The sequence below is a fragment of the Schistocerca serialis genome, chromosome 9 (assembly GCF_023864345.2).
Source record: "Schistocerca serialis cubense isolate TAMUIC-IGC-003099 chromosome 9, iqSchSeri2.2, whole genome shotgun sequence".
Lineage (NCBI taxonomy): Eukaryota > Metazoa > Arthropoda > Insecta > Orthoptera > Acrididae > Schistocerca > Schistocerca serialis.
Window position 1 is genome coordinate 407,770,840 of NC_064646.1, and position 24,931 is coordinate 407,795,770.

General features: G+C 39.4%; 1 protein-coding gene across 1 annotated transcript in view; it reads left to right on the plus strand.

The window, feature by feature from the left end:
• Nucleotides 1-24,458, plus strand: part of LOC126419017 (rab-like protein 3) — a 57,080-nt gene extending 32,622 nt beyond the window's left edge. Inside the window, exons 3-6 of the mRNA XM_050086074.1 lie at nt 4,827-4,978; nt 5,057-5,170; nt 17,796-17,969; nt 24,320-24,458. Coding sequence (XP_049942031.1) covers nt 4,827-4,978; nt 5,057-5,170; nt 17,796-17,966 — 437 coding nt within the window. The 3' untranslated portion in view covers nt 17,967-17,969; nt 24,320-24,458. The remainder of the gene's footprint in view (nt 1-4,826; nt 4,979-5,056; nt 5,171-17,795; nt 17,970-24,319) is intronic.
• Nucleotides 24,459-24,931: the final 473 nt, after the last annotated feature.

The window sequence follows — 24,931 nt, forward strand, 5'->3', positions numbered from 1 at the left end:
TGGGAGGCAATATTTTAAATTTTAAGGACAATGTGCACTGTTTGGATCTTCTATTTGACATGAAATTAACCTGGCTAACACACCTGAAAGGCTTGCAAACAAAGAGCATCAAATCATTGAATATTTTGAAATGCCTCAGCAGAAAGGCTTGGGGCGCTGACAGGATTTTCCCCTGCAGGTGCATAGTGTCTTTGTTATATCCTAATTAGATTATGGCAGCATAGTTTATTGCTAAGCATGTGCTTCCTACCTCAAGATCTTAGATGCTGTCCACCATGATGGCATTCGGATGTTGACTGTGGTCTATCAGATCAGCCCTGCTCAGAGTCTGTATGAAAAGGCTGATGATCCACCACTCTGGATTTGGTGGCACCTGCTTCCAGCTCAACAATCCCTGAAAAATTCAGCATTGCCTCAGTCATTAGCATTTAGTGCAGTGGCCCACCAGACTTTCAGCTGCCATTCAGGAATTGATCCTATGCAACTAAGCCATGCTTGACATGTGCTACCAACTGTCTCATGGGTCTGGACATATGAGTACACAGCTAGGGATGAAACAAATTGCCACTTGGCATCTTCAGAGGCACAGAGTTTTAAACTTGACCCAGTACAAGAAAACTTGTACTCCATATAACATTTTTACAAATCTGTTTACTTCAATTTTGAGTATGTATTACAGTTTTATCTTTGTGTATATGGATGGTTCCCAACAAGTGAATGAATTTGGTTGTTCAGTTGTTTTCTCTGATAGGGTTTTCTAAGTCTGGAACACATAACAAATTATGACGATGCTGGAGTAAGATCAAAGACATCACAGAATGGATTTTCTCATCTGCTCTTGTACTCGGTGAGATCCACCAAATGCATCCAGTGGACCAGTTGATTCAGATTTTCCATGACACTTTACAGTAAATCCAATATTGAGGCAAGGAGGCGATCTTTTGCTTGGTACCCAGATACATACAGGGAAATACCACAGCTGGCAAAGCAGCTTAAGAAGTGTGTAGGGATTGTGTTGTACATTGATGTGCTGTTCCCTTTCATCTAATTGTCTGAGAGAAGAATCCTGCATCAATAGGAAACTGAATGACTGGAAGTAGTGAATAGCAAACTGTGGTCACTCAAATCAACCACACACAAGCATGGCGGACTTCATACTATCCACATCGATGGAAGGAAGTGCTGCTCACCATACTTCGCATAGGACATTGCCCACTAACACACGACTTCCTTCTCTGACGGGGGGGATCCAGCACTCTGTGGTGTTTGTGTTGTACCAATTTTGGTTCAGCATGTTGTGGCTGCGTGTTTTATATACTGATACAAGGACAACCCTTATTTACTGTTGTAGGAGCAACCCTTAGTTTGTCTGGAGGTATACCCACTATCCTTGCTGACACCGATGCCAGTGTAACATGAGTTTCAGAATTTTGTGAACTGTCAGGTCTCATCCATAATGTGATGGGGAGGGGTGGTCAGTGTGTGCTGAATCGATAGCTTGCCCAGGTGGTTTGACTGTTTTACTAATCACTTTTTGTTGTGACTGTTTATGCATCATGACGACAGTTTTTTTGATAATTGATAGGTGTACTTTCATGCATTGTAAGTAATTCCATTTGTGGGAGTAGTCTTTGTCTCCTCCCCCCCCTCCCCTCCCAAGTGAATGACATGCTGACACTTTGTAAGGGTGCTGATGACCATGCTGTTTGGTGCCCCACATCAATCATCATCATCATCATCATCATCATCATCATCATCATCACCGTCGCCATCATCTATATTTAGTTGTATGCTTGTGAAATTTTTGCTTCCACTGTGATGTGGTAATGATTGAATTTGAAGACCAATGATTCAAAATGTCACTGTTAGTGCCAGAGCTATTTTCTGGAGGCTCAGTTTAATTTGGATTGCGTTTTTTGTTTGTTTCTTGTTTAATAAAGTTCAAAATTGTTTTTCTTTATTCTTGGATAATTTTCTTTTGTGAGCATAATAGTTGTGTTTTATGTTTTTAGTAAGAGACTGGAGAATTTTACAATACTTGTTTAATCAAGTTCAAAATTGTTTTTCTATTCTTGGATTGTTTTCTTTTGTGAGCATAATATGTGTTTTATGTTTTTAGTAAGAGACTGGACAATTTTACAAAACTGTTGGTAGTGGACTTTCAGCTCTTGACACCAGTCTTTTCCCTGAAATAGGAAGAGTTCTCTCTTCCTAGTGTAGCAGTCCCCCTTCCTAAAATTAAATGCACCTTACCAGTCTTCCCTGAAATAGGTCAAAATAGACCGAGCGAGGTGGCGCAGTGGTAGCACACTGGACTCGCATTCGAGAGGACAACGGTTCAATCCCGCTTCCAGCCGTCCTGATTTAGGTTTTCTGTGATTTCCCTAAATCGCTCCAGGCAAATGCTGGGATGGTTCCTTTGAAAGGGCACGGCCGACTTCCTTCCCCATCCTTCCCTAATCCGATGAGACCGATGACCTCGCTGTTTGGTCTCTTCCCCCAAACAACCCAACCCAAGGTCAAAATAGGGAATCTCTCTGTCACGATACATTACAGCATGTATGCTAACACTGTAAGTTGTCCCTTATGTATTTAGAAGGCTGCTTTGGATAAAATGCACAAGAGTAAATCCTATTAGTTTGCTTTTAGTGTTTCACAAGTTGTTCGACTGTAGGCCTGCTTACTTAATATCTTCTACAGTTGTCTCCTTGTCCCCGTTATAATTCTTCTATGTAGCTCATGGCTTCGAACTTGCTGTTTTAACCAATGAAATTCAATATGAATTTCAGGATTGTTTTTGCCTCACTACAGTAATGTCCCAAGTCTTTAAATACATGTGATGCCACCTTATTTATTGTTCCAAATAAACTAAGGAAAACTCTGTCAGTATAACATAATTAGTCATATGTGAGAACTGGTCTAAACTCATAAATCACGGTGATGATCATGGAGTCTGATCATAATACTTCCGGCACCACAAATATTAAATTTTAGTTCACTATATTTTTTACTTCTGTGTCTATTAAGTTTAATATTTCCCAAGACAAAATTAAAATGTTGAATCACTTTAGTAAATGAAAATAATTGCTTATAATTTATATGCGTCCACATATAAAGGCTGAATGATGACTCTCCCAAGGGTAGTAATAGACTGTATCTGTTTCCTGCCTGCCAGCATAAGACCCTCTTTCATGATAGTTCAGTCATTTCTGCCAAGATTCATAATAGTGACCCAGTTCTTTTGTTAGCTTTTGTGGATTATTTTTTATTGAATGAAATTACAATTATAACAACATCAGTATGGGTGAAGACTTTAGTGATGTTAAATTGATTTATTAATCAGTCAAAAGTTAAATATTAATGCTGGATGTTATACATCTTGACGTCGAATCTGGTACGGGTGTTCCTTTGTTATACTATTGTTCGAGGACAGCGCAGCCTACTAATAAAGCTTTCCCAATCTGTCACTTGTGGAGTGGGTAACCTCTCTCTCTACCAGGTCGCGTAGTTACAGCATCGAATACAGTAACATTTGATATGACAGATCATTACCCGCAGTGTGACACAAACGTTGCACTAGCACAAGGTACTTTAGTCCAGAAGTTACCAGTTCATGATTCTGGCTTCTGTTGGGTCCTTGCTTGTTGTAGGTGAATACAAGATTCAATGTTATGTTGGTACATGTTTAAGAAAGAGTTAAATAATTCATCTACACTGTCACTATGTCTTCAGTGTCTTATCATGCAAGATAACACAATCCATCCTATATGAGAACCAGTATGAACATCGAGATTGTAATATTGCTAATGATTGTGCAATGCAAAACTTTTCATTTGTTATCTGTTTTTGATGGTGAACATATTTGAGTGTTAACATTTTACCATCATGGTCAGATAAACTATTTATTGATGGTTTTCTGGCTAAATGATGACAGTTTTTGGGACTGGAAACAGTCTGTCATTGGCTGTTGCAGTATTTTATTCTAGTCCTGTAGGAAATTTTATTATGGCAAATAATTCAAAGTTGGACATGAACATCTCTGAGTGAGTCAGTACTTCCTGATAGAAAACCAACATTAAATCCCCGCAAATAGTAATTCATCAGTTAAGTCTGTGTAATCTATTAAAACTGTCTAAATCTGGATTATGAAGCTCATGTACTTCCTGCTGGTGTCCCGTAAACTGTCAGTGCTACAAGGTCATGAGTTTCTTCATTCACTGTTCTGGCACAACATTGAAAGAACTGTTTAACACTATGTTCATTACCCTGATAGGCCTGGGAGTTAACTAAATATTTTGCACATATAACCGCCCCCTTCCTTCTTATTGATACTACAACAGTACAATACTAGTTTGTGTCAATTAAGACAAGTCTATTCAGTTTTATTAATTTACATCTGATGTTCTGATAGGCAAAAGAAGTCTGCTGGCATTACATCTTTCCTTTCATTTTCCTGTATGTATATGAGAAGTTCATCCTTTTTATTACTGAGGCTTTTGATGTTTTCTTGGAAGATACTGTCAGTTTTTGGTTGCTGAATAGGTAAACAGCTTGAAGGTAGACTGACGCACATAAAACTAAACGTCATTTTGTTTGAGCACATCACATGCTGTGGGCTCTTTTTGGCCTTTCTGGGACTCAAGGAATGCTTACTCTTGGAGCCTTTGTGAGCCTAATGTAATTTATATCTTTAGCAAGATTAAATCAGAAATAAACACAGATGAACAGTTACATGTTTTATTGCCACTAGATTCTGGACACTCCAATTGTGAATATTTATTTCTATGTACTAGACGTCACATTTGACATTTATACTCTTTTTACAGGTATTATTCTGGTACATGACCTCACAAATCGTAAATCTCAATTAAATCTTCACAAGTGGTTGGCTGAAGTTGTAAACCGTGAAGGAAATTGTAAAAATCGTCACGGAAATTTTGATGATTTTGATCCTGAACAGTTTGTTGGAGCAACACAGGTTTGTGAAAACATATTTTTGTTTGTAGTTAATCGTTAGTATGCATACTGTGCAATAGTAACATTTATTTGTTTCCAGGTGCCTATATTAGTTATTGGAACAAAGTTGGATCTGGCAGAGAAAGTTAGGTCTCATGCACACAGACGATCGTCAGCAATAGCTGAAGAATGTGGAGCTGATGAAATTTTTTTGGTGAGATACAAATATTTTAATTTCAATCTCATCTGCTACATTCCGTCCTGTATTTTTTCTTTTTCCTGCAATAATCTTTTTTTGTATGAATAACATTAGGTATAAGTTAATGTAGAGGAAGTGCATGAACAGTCAGTATCTTTCCGTCTCTATTGCAGATTTCTTGTTTTCAGTTAAACACTGTGTAGCCCTAAGTAGAATGTAGTATCATTGTTGATGAATATATCATTCAGCTGATTGAGGTAAAACAGCAAGAAACATGGTTCTTCCACTTTTTCACGGTGGCTAGACAATATGAAGTTCAGTTGATTGTACTAACCAGATAAAGTGTGACATTCCATTGCTTCATTTTTCAAACCTCGACTGAACAACCTGCAAAGTCCAGGTTATGAGAGAATGAGGCACCCTGCATACAAATCACAAACTGCTGGTTATCTATACAGATGTGCAACCATTCTGAAGAAAACTGCCCTTTTTAGAATATGGGTTGGCAAGTATTTACAGAAGAATTAAAAAGGAAACAAAAATTGAAAATAACAAAAAAGACAGTTTACAAAGCCTTGTAGCCACCAATGTGTTAGTCTCAAAGAAACTTCTTCCAAAGGTAGATATAGATATATCGAAGCAAATGGTACCTCTTGTATGAGAAAATGCATTTCTAACATAACTTATACTGCTGTCCTGTTATATACAATCCAAGGCAAGTACGTACAACACCATCCCTAAAGATCTAAATGTCTCGCAGCAGTAGTATTAAGACAGCTTTCACTTACACAAACCGCTCCACATTCCTCACAGAAATGAAAAAACTACGGAAACTTAAAGTGGAGGTATCAGGAACAACTAGACCTTTAGCAGCTCACAGCCATTTACGGATGACTACATAATAAATGTTAATATAAGTGAAAAAGAAACATCATCTAGTCTACCTACCTCCATCAAAGGTGGAGATAAGAAGGAACTGAAGCTTCACAACACAGCGAAGATAAGTATGCACATATCTTCCATAGGCAAATTGTAAACCATATGAGGAGCGTCATTTCAAATTGCATTAATTGCACAGATCATAATTATACAGCCAGCAAAAGAAAAGTTTTGCTTCGTAATCAAATGAAATATGCCAAAATTCTTGACGGAAGGACCTAGGTATTTAGATTAAGTTCCAGAATTAGTCATGATTGAAATCATTTCCTAGCGCATGAAGGTGCTATTTTAATTTTTAAATTGCACTTACTAGATTAGATTAGTACTTGTTCCATAGATCATGAATATGACACTTCGTAATGATGTGGAACATGTCAGGTTAATAAAACGTGTCTATACAAGATATTACATTACTCAAAATATTACATGTCACTTAATAATTTTATTTTTATTTTTTTTATTTTTTTTTGGGTGGGTGGGAGGGGGGGGGGGAAAATTACCCACTTACTATATCCAAAAATTCATCTAATGAGTAGAAGGAGTTGCCATTCAGAAATTCTTTTAATTTCCTTTTTAAATGCTATATGGCTATCTGTTAGACTTTTGCTGCTATTAGGCAAGTGACCAAAGACTTTTGTGGCAGCATAATTTACCCCTTTCTGAGCCAAAGTTAGATTTAACCTTGAGTAGTGAAGATCATCCTTTCTCCTAGTGTTGTAGCCATGTACACTGCTATTACTTTTGAATTCGTTCTGATTGTTAATAACAAACTTCATAAGTGAAAAAAAAAAAAAAAATATATATATATATATATATATATATATATATATATATATATATATATATATATATATATATATATATATATATATATATGTGGATGGATATGTGTGTGTGTGTGTGCGAGTGTATACCCGTCCTTTTTTCCCCCTAAGGTAAGTCTTTCCGCTCCCGGGATTGGAATGACTCCTTACCCTCTCCCTTAAAACCCACATCCTTTTGTCTTTCCCTCTCCTTCCCTCTTTCCTGACGAGGCAACAGTTTGTTGCGAAAGCTTGAATTTTGTGTGTATGTTTGTGTTTGTTTGTGTGTCTGTCGACCTGCCAGCACTTTCATTTGGTAAGTCACATCATCTTTGTTTTTATATATATCATCATATGTCTGCTTGTGTCTGTATATGTGTGGATAGATATGTGTGTGTGTGCGAGTGTATACCCGTCCTTTTTTCCCCCTAAGGTAAGTCTTTCCACTCCCGGGATTGGAATGACTCCTTACCCTCTCCCTTAAAACCCACATCCTTTCGTCTTTCCCTCTCCTTCCCTCTTTTCTGATGAGGCAACAGTTTGTTGTGAAAGCTTGAATTTTGTGTGTTTGTTTGTGTGTCTGTCGACCTGCCAGCACTTTCATTTGGTAAGTCACATCGGAAACATTCCACGTGGGAAAAAATATATATAAAAACAAAGATGAGGTGACTTACCGAACGAAAGCGCTGGCAGGTCGATAGACACACAAACAAACACAAACATACACACAAAATTCAAACTTTCGCAACAAACTGTTGCCTCATCAGGAAAGAGGGAAGGAGAGGGGAAGACGAAAGGAAGTGGGTTTTAAGGGAGAGAGTAAGGAGTCATTCCAATCCCGGGAGCGGAAAGACTTACCTTTGGGGGAAAAAAGGACAGGTATACACTCACACACACGCACATATCCATCCACACATACAGCCACAAGCAGACATATTTAAAGACATATCCATCCACACATACAGACACAAGCAGAAATATGTCTGCTTGTGTCTGTATGTGTGGATGGATATGTGCGTGTGTGCGAGTGTATACCTGTTCTTTTTTCCCCTTAAGGTAAGTCTTTCCGCTCCCGGGATTGGAATGACTCCTTACCCTCTCCTTTAAAACCCACTTCCTTTCGTCTTCCCCTCTCCTTCCCTCTTTCCTGATGAGGCAACAGTTTGTTGCGAAAGCTTGAATTTTGTGTGTATGTTTGTGTTTGTTTGTGTGTCTATCGACCTGCCAGCGCTTTTGTTCGGTAAGTCACCTCATCTTTGTTTTTATATATAATTTTTCCCACGTGGAATGTTTCCTTCCATTATATATATATATATATATATATATATATATATATATATATATATATATATATATAGTGAGGCTACAGTGAAGATCCCTAGCTCTTTAAATAAGTGTCTGCAGGATGATCTTGGATGAGCTCCAGCAATTATTCTGATTGTGCAGTGAACACTCTTTTACTCAGCTAACTTACTGAGATGTATATTGCCAGAATTTGCATTGCCCCTAATGACATAAGTAGCTGAAATCAAATGTTTCAGTGTGTTTTTCCAGTTCAACCCTCATCAATGCATACACCTAGAAATTTTGAATATTCTACCTTAGCTACCGATTTCTGATCGAAGTCTCTATTTATTAATGGTGTCATTCCATTTACTGTGTGGAACTGTATATACTGTGTTTTCTCAAACTGTAATAAGAGCCCATTTGCAGAGAACCACTTAATGATTTTCTGAAAAACGTCGTTTACAATTACATCAGTTAATTCTTGTCTGTTGGGTGTGATAGCTATACTTGTATCATCGGCCAGCTTTGCATCTTCGTGAATATAGAATAGTAAGTCATTAATACATATTAAGAACAGCAGAGGACCCAAGACCAAACCTTGCGGCACCACTTTCTTGATTGTTACCTAGTTTGAGAAACCACCAGTTTTTTTTGCATATTATGTGAACAGATTATTTCACCTTTCTGCACTCTTCCAGTTAGGTATGATTTAAACCATTTGAGTGCTGTCCCACTCATACCACAGTACTTGAGCTTATCTAGAAGTATGTTTTGAACCAATTCACTGATCAAAATCTGTTTTGGTCCCATCATGTTTTCACATAATATGATTTGAAACATTCATTTCAATATTTTATTGTTGGACACAGCCCATCACATAACAAAATGAAGTTATTGACATGTTGTTGATGGTAGATTGATTTTTACGGTCTTGCACTTAGTCCTTCTTCCTCGTGCAAACAGTCATCGTCCTTATGAGTCTGCCTACCAGTTTCAGCTGATGTCACATCAATATTTAGTGCAGAAACATAAAACTGCAAACTATCAACCCCATTCCAGTTTCTTAGTGTCACATAATACTCTTGGTTTATCAATTATGAGAAGTACAAGTAAATGGGCAATCCTTGTGCCTCACTTGAGAAGGTTTGTGAATCGCTTTGAGGCGTCAGTGAACCAGTATGTCAGCTCCAGCTTTACTCTGGTGTGAGACTGCTCATGTTTCTTTTTAATTACTCTCATCATTTCTTTGTCCGCCCCAGTAGCTGAGTGGTCAGCGTGACGGATTGCCGTCCTCTGGGCCCGGGTTCGATTCCCGGCTGGGTCGGAGATTTTCTCCGCTCAGGGACTGGGTGTTGTGTTGTGTTCATCATCATTTCATCCCCATCCGGCGTGCAGGTCGCCCAATGTGGCGCCGAATGTAATAAGACCTGCGATATGGCGGCCGGACCTGCCCCGCGAGGGGCCTCCCGGCCAATGACGCCAAACGCTCATCATCATCATCATCATTTCTTTAAGCCCATCTACTGTAATTTCTTAAATTCTTAGCAAGAATCATGTAATTCCCTACAAAACATTTTTCCCTAGAAATTTTACTGTTCCCACAACCTGATAAATCTGTCAGTGTTCCACAGATGTAATGATTTCCGAGCACTTATGAAGAGAGACTTTTGGACAATGCCAGAAATCCTGTTTGTGGGTAAAAATGAATGTCCCATCATAGGAAAGCATACAATAATCACAGAAATGTTAACAGGTGCTTTGTTTTGAAGTCAATAAACTAGAACATGGATAACATGGATGTTCTTGTTTTGCCGTCTGCAACTGTCAGCAAAAAGCATGATGCAGGTGATTGAATTATTGAAATATATGTCAGTTAGAAATGAGGTAATTCCAGATGACACCTCATTCGCTTCTCTTCCAGCCTCAGTCGCACCCCAAGCATAAAATTTTGGATTGTGGATACTGACATCAATAACATACTACATGTAAAAGAATATTTGGCATGAGTAGTATGCTTCACATTCGATAATTTAGGCAGTGTTTGTATCTGTTGCAAGTGAAAGCAAAATGACATTGTGTCAGCAGGACATTCCCTCAAAAGTCTGTGTTTAGCCTTTACACAAACTTTATCTGCTTCCAGTTCATCTAGTAACCTGTTCTTTTTTGTGGTAATCTGAAAGCATAATAACAAAATCATCCATGGATGTTGTCCCAACCCCATCGTAAAACGTATACATAGAATGTTCTGGAAAACTTATTTTTTCACTTTCAAGTCCACAGAAACTTACATTATACATGTTGAAGAGTCTGTGTATGTTAAATTCTGCTGGAAGATAAAGCATATGACTTTTATTCCTGCTGTGATGTGATTCCCTTCTCGTGCTCATATCCAAAAAATGAATGCAGCCACCTTATCTCTTTACTGTTTTATAGCTGTAAATTAATGGGCAGGAAAAAAATTTTTACATATGTAACTGTCAAGGAGACCTATAATAAGCAATCAATAATATAGTATGTTATGATCTACATGATAGTGTTTCACTGTTGAAATAAAATTCCGCATTAGCTGGAGGAAAGTTGCTGAGAGTGAGATTCTAAATGTTAGTAAAGCACATAATCTGCTGAATATAGTTTGAAATTTATCTTCACATACCGACACCTGTAACATAGGACTTTAAACGTGGTTTAGTCTTAGTTTAAATGGTTCCATTTTATGTAGTCACAAGAAAGCAGCACTCAGCTTACTTACTGATTTGCCTTTCACAATAAAACAGGTATGGTATTTATTTGTAAGTTTTCGTGGTTGATTAGGCCTCATTTTCAAACTGCTAGTACAGTGAAATAAATTTTAATGTCTTTGGAGCAGCTAGCTCATCTGGGGTATTATTTCTGTAACTGGTGTAGTATCTCATCATTAATCAATCGGAGACTTGCTTAATAGGAGTCACCAGTAACGGTACTTTCCAAAGAGTAATGTGTGCAAGTTTTAAAATCCTTGTCCCTTGTCTGATTCTTTTCTGGTTTATCATAAAAACTAAAAGGAATTATCCACCATTATTCATCCTACTGTTGTCTTGTACATGGGCTGGTATGGGGGTTGATTGATGTATAATAGAGGCACATTGCAGTGTATTGTGGTATGACTTGAAATAATTTAGTATTATAATCTTGTGAAGTTAAATCAAATATGACTTCAAAGTTATTACTGGACTGAATACTGTCAATAATATGTGCATTAAAGTTCTTTTTTTTCAGAAATTAGATTCTCATTTATACAGTTTGGTTTAAAGAACCTGCAATATATAGAGTGAAGTTTGATTCAGTGATAATCATTAAAAATTCACTATTATTTCAATCCGTATTTATAAGTTCAATATGCTTTTCCAATGTTACATATTTTACATTCAATACATTAATTATAATTATATTATATAGGAAGTTGTTACATTATACTGACCAGTAGGGATTAAATTTTTATGCAGTACAAAAGAGACCTCATTGTGCCTTGTAAAATCTCTCTCTCTCTCTCTCTCTCACCTCTTGAGAAACTTCTTTCTGCTTCATAAGAACTTTAAGCTATTTGTTTAACTATTAGAGCAATGTGTCACTAAGTTCAGTAATTAACTGGTTAAAATTTTTTCATATATTATACAAATTTGCTTGTATCCTAACTTTTTTTTTACCATGTCAGCTTTCTAGGACAGATTTGCATATGGTTGGTTAGTACACAGTAAATTTCAGAAGTAAAATATCAGAGAGATAATGGCTATCAGAGGAAGTATTAGCTTTTTATTATAGAATTTTTCAGCACATATGAAAGAATTCACATTGCCCTCCCTCCCCCCTTCCCCTCCCCCTCTCCCTCTCCCTTTGGGTTTGGTGGTTAGAATAGACCCGAGGTATTCCTGCCTGTCATTCTCCTACGTTTCAGCCAAATATGTTATGGTCCCCTACTAGGGTTTGATCTCCACCTTTCCAATTTCCACAGAAAGACAGGCCATTTTACATTGTATGCGTCATGTGTAAAGACTTTCTGCACCTATTTTTTTGATGGAAATGTGAGTACACCCATCACCCAGCATTTTGGGCAAGGATGTGTTATGGGTTGCATACTTTCAATCCATTGTATGCTGTCATCTCCTGTACCCACAATAATAGTGGATATTTTCGCATTCAGTATCCAGCGTGGTAGCCAATCCGTAGAGGGGGGGGAAATCATCATAAACCCTCTTGGTTGTAGCCCCCTGTCAACACATGGAAACACAGGGATCGCGCTAGTGATGCTTCAGCTGCAAGCTTCCCAAGTATGCCAAGAAGTAGATGCCAGTCTGCCTGGGGCTTCAGGACTCCTGTCAATGGCCATTGTGCCAGATGGCCTTTGCTCTAGGTGGGGAGTGACCTAGTGGAGAGCCTCTGATAAGAGTGGGTGGCATCAGGGCAGATGATCCGCAATGAAGCGGATGAAGTTGTCTGACGCTGGTGGTTGAATGGTCACAGCAGTCTCTAAGTGAGGAAAAGGCCAATACAATGCTGACAGACATGACCCAAAATCATTCCCTTCTTTGGCTACACCGTGTGAGGAACAGAGGGCTAAAGATCATTGACAGACATATTCTCCTCAATACTTAGTTTGTGCAAGGTCTGATGGGGAATCCTTTTTAATGACACAGCCTCTGCTTTTTGTAGAGAACTTAGGAGACCAGTTTGGGGAAGTGGTGGGAATGTCCAAAATGCAGAACTGTTCAGCATTGATAAAAACAGCATCCACTACCCAGTCTTGTTCGTTGCTTGCCTGTGACAAGATGGATGATGTCTCGGTTTCCATCACCCCCCCCCCCCCCCCCCCCCCCCCCCAATAAGAGTTTAACATGGGCCAGGGGATTATATTCCATAGAGATCTCCTCTTACAGTCTGATGACGAGTTGCACGCCTGTCTATAGCAACGAGGTGTTCACTTTCTCAAGTGTGTGTATACTGGGCCTAAGGACAACAGCATTGCTACTGGTGTCTTCATCTGGGCATTAAAGGTGATGTTGCCTGAAAAGATCAAGGTGGTTGTATACCGGTGTGACATTAAACCCTATGTGGTGCTTCAAATGTTGTAAATTTGGGCTCGTAGCCTCTCGTCGTAATGCCAGCTCCACATGTCAGGACTGTGAATGTCTGTCACACACGAACGTTTCTTGTGCTCCTCCTCCCATTTGTACCAACTGCGGAGAGCACTATTCCCCCTGTTCACTGGACTGCACCATTTATCAAACGTAAATGAAGTATATGACCCTGGACAGACTGACCTACACAGATGTCAAAAAGAAGTACGACTGTCTTAACACAATATGGATGACTAAGCTATGGCTATGACGATGTTGCCCATTATGAAAACAGCATCCCCATCAGCAATGCTTCTTAAAGTCGGCTGTCAAGGCCTGCAGACTATGGCTGCCCTGTTGATGTTTGGGGCTCTTCTCCTCCTGTTGCTCCCTTCCCACGTACTTTGGGAGCAAATGCCCCTTAGCCATCGGGGACATCAGTCCCCACCCCCCACCAGGACCCCGTCCCACAGCCGGAGAAACACCAGTCTTCTCCAGCTGCTGTCACCAGGAAGAAGTCTCTAGGGACACTTATCTTCCGACGTTTCTGTGGCATGAAACAGGACACCAACCAGTGGCTGAAGGAGCCATAAGCTGCTGATCATATAGCTTTACATTCATCATTGGTTACTTATAACAAATCATAAAAGCCCTCCCAGCCAGCAAAACCTAAGGAGAAGTGAGAGGAGAAAAAGTAGTAGCCCATAAAGAAAAAAAATAGACCCCGTGTCCCCCACACCACCACTTCCGGCAGGCTCCATTCATGTGGTTGAGGGTGGAGATCCTAGTGTCCTTCAAAAATCTAGATCATCCCGGAGCTTCAGAATCAATGGACACAACCACCACAAGCACTCATCTGGTGGCAGCAGGTGACTCTGTGGCATAAACTGCCTCCTCGGCCCCTTCATGCCATCCCAATACACTGAAAGTGTAATCCTCTAGTGGAATTGCGGTGGTTTTTTCCACCACCTAGCTGAGATATGACAACTCTCAAACACTTTGCCTGCTTTCTGCATTGCATTTCAGTGAATTTAGATTCCAGCAGTGCGGAACCCTGCCCTTCCCAGCTGTTGGGATATTGCAGGAACCATACTGACTATGACAGGGTGTCAGGTGGAGTATGTATATATGTCCTTGATTCTGTATATAGTGAATCTGTGCCTCTACAGACAACTTTGGAGGCTGTGACTGTCAGGGTAAGGACAACACAGGATCTTACTGTCTTCAATGTCTATTTTCCCCCTGATGCTGAAGTACCTCAAAATGTATTGACTGCAGTGGTGTCTCCACTCCCCCCACCTTTCCCAATTCTGGGCAATTTCAATCCCCATAACCCATCGTGGGGTGGAACCATGAGCACTGGCTGTGGCAGAGATGTCGAAAATCATCTGACAGAACTCAGCCTTTGTCTTTTAAATATTGGAGCTCCCACAGTGTGGCACATGGCACCTACTCGGCCATTGGTCTTTCAGTCCACAGCCCTGGCCTTCTACTGTCTATTCACTGGAGAGTTCATGAGGACCTGTTTGGTAATAAGCTCTTTCTGATCTTCCTGTCCCTACCCCATCATCACTCTTAGCAAGGCTGAACTAGGTTGCTTTCATCTCTGCAGCTACAATTGGAATATTGTAAGTTCTAATGTGGTGCTACAGAAGAATGCTGAAGATTAGATGGGTAGATCACATAACTAATGAGGAGGTACTGAACAGAATTGGGGAGAAGAGGAGTTTCTGGCACAACTTGCAAAGAAGAAGGGACCGGTTGGTAGGACATGTTCTGAGGCATCAGGGGATCACAAATTTAGCATTGGGGGACAGCGTGGAGAGTAAAAATCGTAGAGGGAAACCAAGAGATGAATACACTAAGCAGATTCAGAAGGATGTAGGTTGCAGTAAGTACTGGGAGATGAAGAAGCTTGCACAGGATAGGGTAGCATGGAGAGCTGCATCAGACCAGTCTCAGGACTGAAGACCACAACAACAACAACAAGTTCTAATACAGTCCTGCCTTGATTATGGGAGTCTGGCTTACGGTTTGGCATCGTCCTCAGCATTGCGGATACTGGGCCCACTACACCACTTTGGGGTCTGCTTTGCGACAAAGGAGCTTTCTGAACTACTCGTGGAGGCTGGGGTCCATACATTGTGAATCAGGCCCTAACATCTGCTTGTTAATTGTGCCACACATGTCCATAGAGCATTATCACCTCCTCTTCCCAACCAGGGTAATCCATCTCCCGCAAGGGCTTCTTGGCGAGTTCCATGGTTCGGAAATAGTCCACAATGATGTCTTGATGGTAGATGGTCATGTTAGTTTCACTTATGCTCATGCTGGGCATATTGAACAGCACTCTCAGCCAGATACCTACAGTGTTTTCACTGCAGAGTTGGTACCCATCCTTTGAGCTCTTGAACGTATCCGCTCCTACACCGGTGAGTCCTTCCTCATCTGTAATGACTCCTTAAGCAGCCTACAAGGTCTCGACCAGTGCCTCCCTCACCATCCTTTGGTAATGACTATCCAGGAGTCTGTTTATGCCTTTGAACACTGTGGATGTTCAGTGGCCTTCATCTGGACCCCGGTACATATCGGAATTCCGGGAAATGAACTTACTGAGAGGCTGGCCAAACAGGCTACAAGTAAAATATACTCTGCAGATCAGCACACTGAATACTGATCTACAATCAGTTTTACACTGTAAAGTTTTTGGGATCTGGAATACCAAATGGCACGCCCTAACTACACCGAATAAATTACGTGCTATAAAGGAGACAATGAATGTGTGGAGATCATTCATGTGAGCCACTCGTAGGGACTCCCTTTTCCTTTGCTGGCTCTACATTGGCCATACTTGGTTGAGTCACAATCATCTCCTCCATCGTGAGGACCCAACACAGTGTCAATGCGGTACTTGATTGACGGTAGTCCACATCTGGCTGCCTTGGGGTGGACTCTTGACCTTTCTGGCACACTTCCTATTGTGTTAGGTGACAATGCCTTAACAGCTGATCTAGTTTTAAGTTTTATCCGAGAGAGGGATTTTTATCCCTGAATCTAATGGTGGGCACCTGGCCTTATCTCCCAGACCGTCACCCTACGTGCATTTTTTATTCTTCCTCGTTCCTTATGGTGCTGTTTGTTTGACTTGATGTTTGTCTTTTCATTATCTATGTTTCTCTTGCATTGTGTTTTTAGGCTGGAGATTGTAGTGTGTTGCAGCGTGGTTGTAGTGTGTTGCAGAGTGGGTGGCTCATTTTATTTTATTCTTGTGATTAGTCAACCAAGGCCATCTGCTAAGTTGTTTCAACACCATCTACCTTTTTTCCTTTGAGTTAATGTTTTCAGTTTTGGCTTGCTACTGTTGTTTTTCAGTTTTGGCTTGCTACTGTTGTTTTCTTCTTCAGTGTGGTTACACACATAGTTTTAGGCATTTTGTCCCAACCACGGATTTCAGGTGATAGGATTCTTTTGGGGTATGGTTTTAATCCGAGACTTATGTGACTAAGGAGAAAGGAACTGGTAACCATGCAGTTTAGTCCCTCTAATCTACAAACCAACCAACCAATTCACATTGCTGTAGCCAGTTTGTAAATGCTCAGTATAGTATATCACTGTACAAAGGTGTGAGTCCCAGTACATATAATTATTTCTGGTGGCATGGTAAAATGCCATTGATTTGGTCTGTATCAAGTGTTTTTTTTTTAACCAACCTTCTTTGCAATTAAAATGTTCTTTTCTGCATAATGAGATGGTTCATGGACACAGCATGTTTGACATCTAACTTAGAAAAAAATATCGGCTGTTATCTAGTCACTAGTAGCATCAGTGCAAAGAGGAACACATATTTTAAATTCAGGGAGGCAATGAAACATGAGGAAAGTGAGTAGCTATGTATAATATGAAATTGCTCTATGGCTAGGAGGTACAGTGTAAATTGTTCATTCTTGCTTAATAATTCAGCTGCAATATTTTTGATAAACTGTGTATACATGTCTATGTACTTTTTATGAAGGGGATTTGTTAATTTCGGTAGGAGGACGTCTGCCAAAAAGGTTATGCACTAGTTGATAGAGAATACTATTATAAATTCTGCGTAACGCTTTTTGATGAAGAGCAGTTCTCAAGGAATTTGTTCTAATTTTCTTTCTCAGTTGGTAGGTTGAAATAGGGGAGGACTTGGATACACTTCACTTCAACCTTGGATATGCTTCACTTCAACCTTCTTTCCTTGCAAAACCCCTCCACCTCAATCGAACATCAGTAAAGAATGATTACACTGTCATTACCATCTCTCCTCATACTTTTACAGGTAGTGTTATAATTTACTGTGATGATTTTTATTCATTTACTTTGGCTTTCCACTTAGCAGACAGTTGTTTCCGTTGCTGTGAGTGTTTGCAAATTATTGACAGGATTTCTCTGTTTTTAAAGTGATTTTGTCTCAGTTTTACGATATGTTACTTGTAACTGAATATTGTTAGACTTTTCTGAGGCATTAATGAGGGTTTTACTCTCTTGCAGGACTGCCTTCAAACAAGATCTCTTGCAGCTGGTTCCAGCTCAGCTGTGAAACTAAGTCGTTTCTTTGACAAAGTCATAGAACGGAGGTACCATACTCAACGTGAATTTCCTGACCTCCGCAGGCCTGTTTTGCCAACATCATTGAGCTCAAAATACTACATTTCAGATTAAGAAGTACGTAATTTTCTGATATATAACTCTTTTGAACATTATTTGAAGGAATTATAAGCTCAAATGTGCTTGGAAGGAGCAGAAATTGTTTCTTCAAGACTATCCTACTATTTGTCGCTGAATAATTATTCATCTGAGCTTTGTATCTTTTTGCTTGTATTTCAGTTTTCAGAGATTGTGTAAATAAATAATTGCCCTTCATTTTTTACCTTTGTAGAAATAACCAAAGTTTGTGTTATACCCATGTCATGGATTTAGCATTATTTCCCTATTTTATCAGTTACACTGAAGAAATGTCAGTTACACTGAAGAAATGTAAAAACACACACACACACACACACACACACACACACACACACACACACACACGTGGAGAACAGGAGGGATGGGAGAATGTGTGGATAGGTGAGTTGCGTATAGATGGATGGTAGACAGATACAGCTGACACTTACTGGATTTGTATATGACAGACCTCTGGTTCCCAAACTGGGGCCATTCAATGTTGTTAGTCTGATTCATAAACTTTGTATGTGTTTCGGTGACAACCTTCAAGTGGAATGGTGAAACATTGCGTGTTACAGAGAATGGAGGCTCTTTCCATAACTTCTCAGACTGCAAGAACATAGAAATCTCAAAATCCACTTTTTAGTTGAGGAGCATATTGAGATGGTGAATAACATATAGTTAGATGAACGATGCGGGACAACTGGGAAATCCGCGAAAAACCCGGGAATTTTTTCATCTGGGGGAAACTCAGGAATTTTTCAGAATTATGGGAATTTTTCATTGTTTTAGTTTTCAGTTAAATTTTTGAGATTTTGACTGGTAAGAATTGATACTCTAGCAAAGAATGTTACTTATCCTCCCGCTGGAGAATAACTGCAGCAATAAAACAAATGAGGAAAAAGAAAATAAATCTTTGGTTGCAAAGGAAATGCGCCATTTACAACAACAAAACACCGTGTGTGCACAAGGGTCTGCAAACAGTAAAGACTATATAATACTTTGTAACAATAGAGTGCTTTCTATGAGCGTGAAGTCACAGCTGTTTCCACTAGGTTTGTTTGACCAGTTGCCAGCAAGCTCATGCAAATGCACAGTTGGCTTGTGTATGGACAGTACCTTCTCATGCTTTCGGCTACTTGAAGTGTGGCTGTTAGCTGTATCTGCAATAGCAGCAAGCAGACAGATGATAACGAGAGAAATTTTTCTCACACTTTCCTAGCTGCCAGATATGTGCATGCACAGAGTTGTCCGAGTTGAAGTGGGGAGGGGGCATAGTCTCCATGTGACCTGTGTTTGCATTAAGTGATTTTGCTATTTCCTCTTCGTTTACAGGTCCCATGTCAAATGAAACAAAAGGGATTTCTATGGCTGGGAGCTATTGAGTGAATTAAAATGCATTCACATAATTATGGAAGGCAAAAGATTATTATTAGTTTGTTTTCCGATTTTATTTTATTTCCAAGCTTTTAGCAGTCAAGCATTAATCGCCTTGTAGAACAATGAAATTATTTTTGTAAGTTTGATAAAGAAATTTGGCTTTATTAATCTTTTCCTCTGAGGCAATCAATTTATTTGAAATGAAGGGTTTCATTCCACAGTGTTGGCTAGTTCCAATTGTTCACTGAATTGCACATTTTCATCTTCTGCCATGTATGGCATTATGCGATAATAAAGAACCAAACATGAGATAGTACAGTACTGGTACCCCAAGAAAATTTACATCCCAAAAACCACACAGGTGGGACCTACTTCAGTGTAAATCTGAACAAACTATTGTGCACTTCAAGCTGAACTATGCATTTTAGTATGGTTTACAAATGTCCAATGCACTTGGAGTATCCTCTGATGTCCTGTTTCTTTTATGGCATAATGTAAGATCTCTCAATGCTTTATATATACGAACATGTGAGCTTCCTACATCACTGCAGCTGTGCACGCGCAGTAATCCCTGTCTTCTGGTGCTCTCTGGCAACTGCTAAATTGAACATATTTCTAACAGTCTCGGGATAGTATTGCGAATGGTGGTTTGAAAAGTGTTACTTTCAAAGTAAATTTCCTTTTATGCAAGATGAATTATGTTACGTGTGAGAAAGTTGAGTGAATTTCTTTAATCACAGAATGTGTTATTCTCGTTTGAAACTGAACACTTTGAGGACCAGCCACTTAGAAGAATTTTGAGTCCAGAAGACCAGATATTTATCTTATTATTTTAAATTTACTGGCACATTTGTGTAATGTATGTTAAAGTATAACACACGCAAAAAAAGATCAATATTACGTGTGAAAGCTTAGCTTCTCTTGTAGCTTATTAATCTTCGAGACCAATATTATATGTGAAAGCTTAGCTTTCCTTGTAGCTACACTATATATATTAACCTAAACCGTTAACTTTTCCTCTTTGTGTGTTCTCGCTACGTAACAGTGATCTTGCTACTTGCTGACTACACTACGTCGTTGGCTGTTGAGATCATGTGGCATGAGATAAGATTGGCTTACAACAGGTCATCGCAATCTCGATTTAAATGCTCCGGAAACTAAATTGCTGTGTCTGGTGCAATTCTAATTTATACTTTTGTAGTATGAAAATATGCAGTGAATGTGTTGCTGCACATCAAAGGTCTTCGCAAAACTTCTCTCCTCCTTTTTTTTTTATTTTTTTCTTATTCTTCATTAAAGAGCTTTCCAAAACTTCTCTTCCCCATTTTTTTTATTTATTTCTAAAGTGCCAGGAAGTTATGTGTCACTGTATAAAACATTAACCATATAATGGATTGATAAGTTTTACACTCCTGAGGGAAAATCTGCGGAAAACCTACTGTCGCTTAGCATGGAAAAAGTGTATTTTCGCCCGGGAAAAAGTATCTTTTTTAACCGGGAAAAATCTGGGAATTTTTTTTCCATGTCCACATATACTCCCTGAAAAAGGGTTTTATAAATACCTAGATTGAAGGCCATTATGAAGAAAACCACAGCACTTTTTTTTACCATTCAGTCCACCTATATTGCCAATTACTTTGTGTTATGGTATATCCACACAAAGATATATCAAATCCTGTGAGATATTTTTATTAAAAAAACTGGAACTGTAGGGTTGAAGGTATTTGTGATTGATACGAATCAGTGACACTTGAAGTAGAAGTATCTGTCATCTCCATTGTGGTATCTGTTTGGCAGTCATCCAACCTGAGACGAAAGTTAGCCTATTACATTGTCTGTTTCTATACGGTTTAAACAGGTGCTGTTGTCTTACAAGAAATCCCTTGAGTACTACGTCGCAAGTTCAATCTTTAGTAAGGCTCATTTGAAAGTGATGTGTTAACAATTATGACAGAAAAAGTATTAGCTACTAGTGACTCACAACTCACGTCAGGAAGGCGAGAGAAAATGAGTGTCCGGGAATTGCAGAGGTCAACTTTTTATGGGCTGTATGTATTACACTTCACAAAATTGACATTGTCGATCTTCAAGCTGTAGTTTCCTTACGTCTACTTTCCCACTGTGTGATGTAAATATTCCGTACTGCCTGTGCAAGGTCATGCACATTAGAAAGAATCATAGGGGGCAGAGCACCTCCAACTTCTTACAGCACAATAAAGAATTTTCTAGCCAATTTAGCATTCAGATTAAGAGTTAGAATACTTGTATATGAGTGTGTTATGGCATTGATATTATTTGATCTTGATACGGCTCTCTTGGTACCTATGGATCCTTTCCTATGCTTTTCCTCTTCAAATCCCGATTGGCTGGAGTTGAAAACAAATTCCTTACTGAATGATGGGCTAAGAGTATTTATCTCATCTACAAACTATTGAGCCGATTCTGCAGATTGCTGTGCATTATCAAGTTGACACTTTGTAATTTCATTGTGTTATGTCTTCCAATTTTATAGCACTGTTTGAAGTTATGCAACCATCTACTGCTTCCCTCAAAATGATTGTAATCTGTGTTGTGTGCAATTTGATGTGCCTAACATTAGTAGGTCACTATCATGTTCATCCTGTAAATTATATCAAGCATCCTTGAAACACACAAAAACCAGTTTTTGTAACAAGTGTGCCTTGTCCTACTTGAATATCCGCCGTTCTTCTTGCATACAACACGTTCATATTGCTGCCGAGTTATTCAAAATCTGCTCCAAATTGTTTTTGTACTGTGCTGCAGATGATCTTCCATGCATGTGATTATGTTTAGTACCTGCTCCATGGACGATTGTCCTTTTCTATTTTCACTGGAGACTGGATTTGTGACTCCCTGTCTGACAAAGATGGCACGACATCTGTTTCAGTAACACTTTCACTTGTTAAGGACATATCATCATCATTGTACTCCTCATGCACATTGCCTGCACAGTCGAGCGTATATGACACTACACAGACCACTGCTTCATCTTGCAGAAATGTTAATATTTCATCTGCTATTTCTTTCTCACGCTGTGAAATTCCTTGGGTTCCTTTCTGACAAAATGTCAGCTTTGACAACGGTTATTGTAGATATAGTGCGATGTTTGCTTTGTTTATTGTTGCCATTGCTCTCCTTTGCAACAACACCACTAGCAGGGTAGGACTGGTGTGAGTTACTCGTTGGTCAAGCAGTTCAACTATGCTCTGTACCCTCATGCTGTGCTCATAGTTGGATATCTCTAGTCTGCACCCCCCCCCCCCCCCCCCCCCCCCGCCCATCCCGCCCCCTCCCACATTACCATTGGCAGCCAATATTGTGGTTGCATCGTGATAATATGTGGGGCATTGAATGTGTAAACGTTATTGGCCTTGAAACTTCCTGACAGATTAAAGCTGTGTGCCGGACCGAGACTCGAACTCGGGACCTTTGCCTTTTGTGGGCAAGTGGTCTACCAACTGAGCTACCCAAGCATGACTCACGCCCCGTCCTCACAGCTTTACTTCTGCCAGTACCTTGTCTTCTACCTTCCAAACTTTACAGAAGCTCTCCTGCGAACCTTGCAGAACTAGCACTCCTGAAAGAAAAGATATTGTGGAGACATGGCTTAGCCACAGCCTTGGGGATGTTTCCAGAATGAGATTTTCACTCTGCAGCGGGGAGACCTTTGCCTTTCTCGGGCAAGTGCTCTACCAACTGAGCTACCCAAGCACGACTCACGTCCCGTCCTCAGAGCTTTGTCATGTACCTGTGATACCTGTACCAGAGGTACCTAAGGTATTATCCTCTCCCATGGATCCTGTCTCCTCTGCAAAAAGTACAGGATCTGTCATTACTCATCCACTTTACTGCAAGTGGAATGTAAATGGTACATCACAGGAGAGCTTCTGTAAAGTTTGGAAGGTAGGAGACGAGGTACTGGCAGAAGTAAAGCTGTGAGGATGGGGCAAGAGTCGTGCTTGGGTAGCTCAGTTGGTAGAGCACTCGTCCGCGAAGGCAAATGTCGCGAGTTCAAGTCTCGGTCGGGCACACAGTTTTAATGTATCAGTAAGTTTCATATCAGCACACACTCCACTGCAGAGTGAAAATCTCATTATGTTATTGGCCTTTTCCGAATTCGGGCTCAAGAGGATCTTTGTTAGACCAAGATGCCATAGTTTACAGGCAAAATTAATGTAGTTTAACAAAATTGACACTTATTTTCTACAAGAAACTGATTTTTCCTTATGACTGTGTCCACTTTTTCATTTTCAATGGCATTTGAAGTATCAGTTGTTATTTGTGGTCTTATTTTTATTTGTGATTTGACATTGCTTACATGATAATATTATGCCTAACTTTTAGGTATTGTGCCAACATTTTTTTAATTTTTGCATATTCTGATCTATAATTGTTGTCATTTGATAATGAACTCAGGCTTGATACAAGTTGTGACAAGAAAAGTTTGTTATCTTGGGTTGATCTACCCTGTAGGGCTTCATTGAATCTTACTGGCAAGGTCCTTTGACTTAGCTTTCTCACATTTTGATGTGTGTACCTGTCTTGCTTGAAAAACTTGAAACACACTCCAAAATAAGTGGTTGCTGCAGAATTAGAAATTATCATTTGCAGTCAGAATATAGGTCAAGAAACTTAATGCCTCATTAGTTAATCATATCAGAAAGATCACATGACTCACCCTCTCTCTGAAACTAACTCAGGTTGGAGACATTCTCCAGTCTGAGATTGTTGACATCTTTGAACCTAGTATATATGATTTTTTATTTTTTATAAAATTAAGTTGTCAGCTGTCTCCAATAAACTACATCTATGCTATAGATAAGGAAGGAGCTTGTAATTCATGGAGGGTGTAATTTTTTTTCTTTGCTGTATGGTATTGCTTTTTTCTCACTTTAATTGCCACCTGTATTTTGTCTTAAGTAACAATTCTTTTTCTGCTTTATATATAGGATTTTAACAATTAATCATGCTGGTTTTCTGCCCAACTTGTGGGAACATACTTGGAGTGGAAGAAGGGATTTCATATTGCATGCGTATGGCATGCAGTACTTGCCCATATGTATACACGATAACAAAGAGAACCTCTTCTCGCACCTATCCTAGACTCAAGGAGGTTGATGATGTGCTTGGAGGTGCTGCAGCATGGGAAAATGTTGACTCAACAGAAGAGCGGTGTCCAAGATGTGCACATCCTCGTGCTTATTTTATGCAGATACAGACACGATCTGCAGATGAGCCTATGACAACGTTTTATAAATGCTGCAATCATCAGTGTGGTCACCGATGGCGAGAGTAGTTGTTTGAGGAAAACAAATGTTTAGACAGTGTCTTTGAGTAGTACAAAGATTTTTTAATGGGTGTGAGATGTTTAGTGTGTGTTTTACATGAATATTTTAATGCTTACGTATGAATGAGGATGTTCAAACTGAAATATTTCTGGAATTGATGCAGAAATGTAATAGCATTTTAACAATATTTTATGTGAAAACAAATATAACGGAAGGATTTGACTGGTGTTGCCTATTAGTTTTCTACTGACTGTAATGGTTTTAAAACATTGT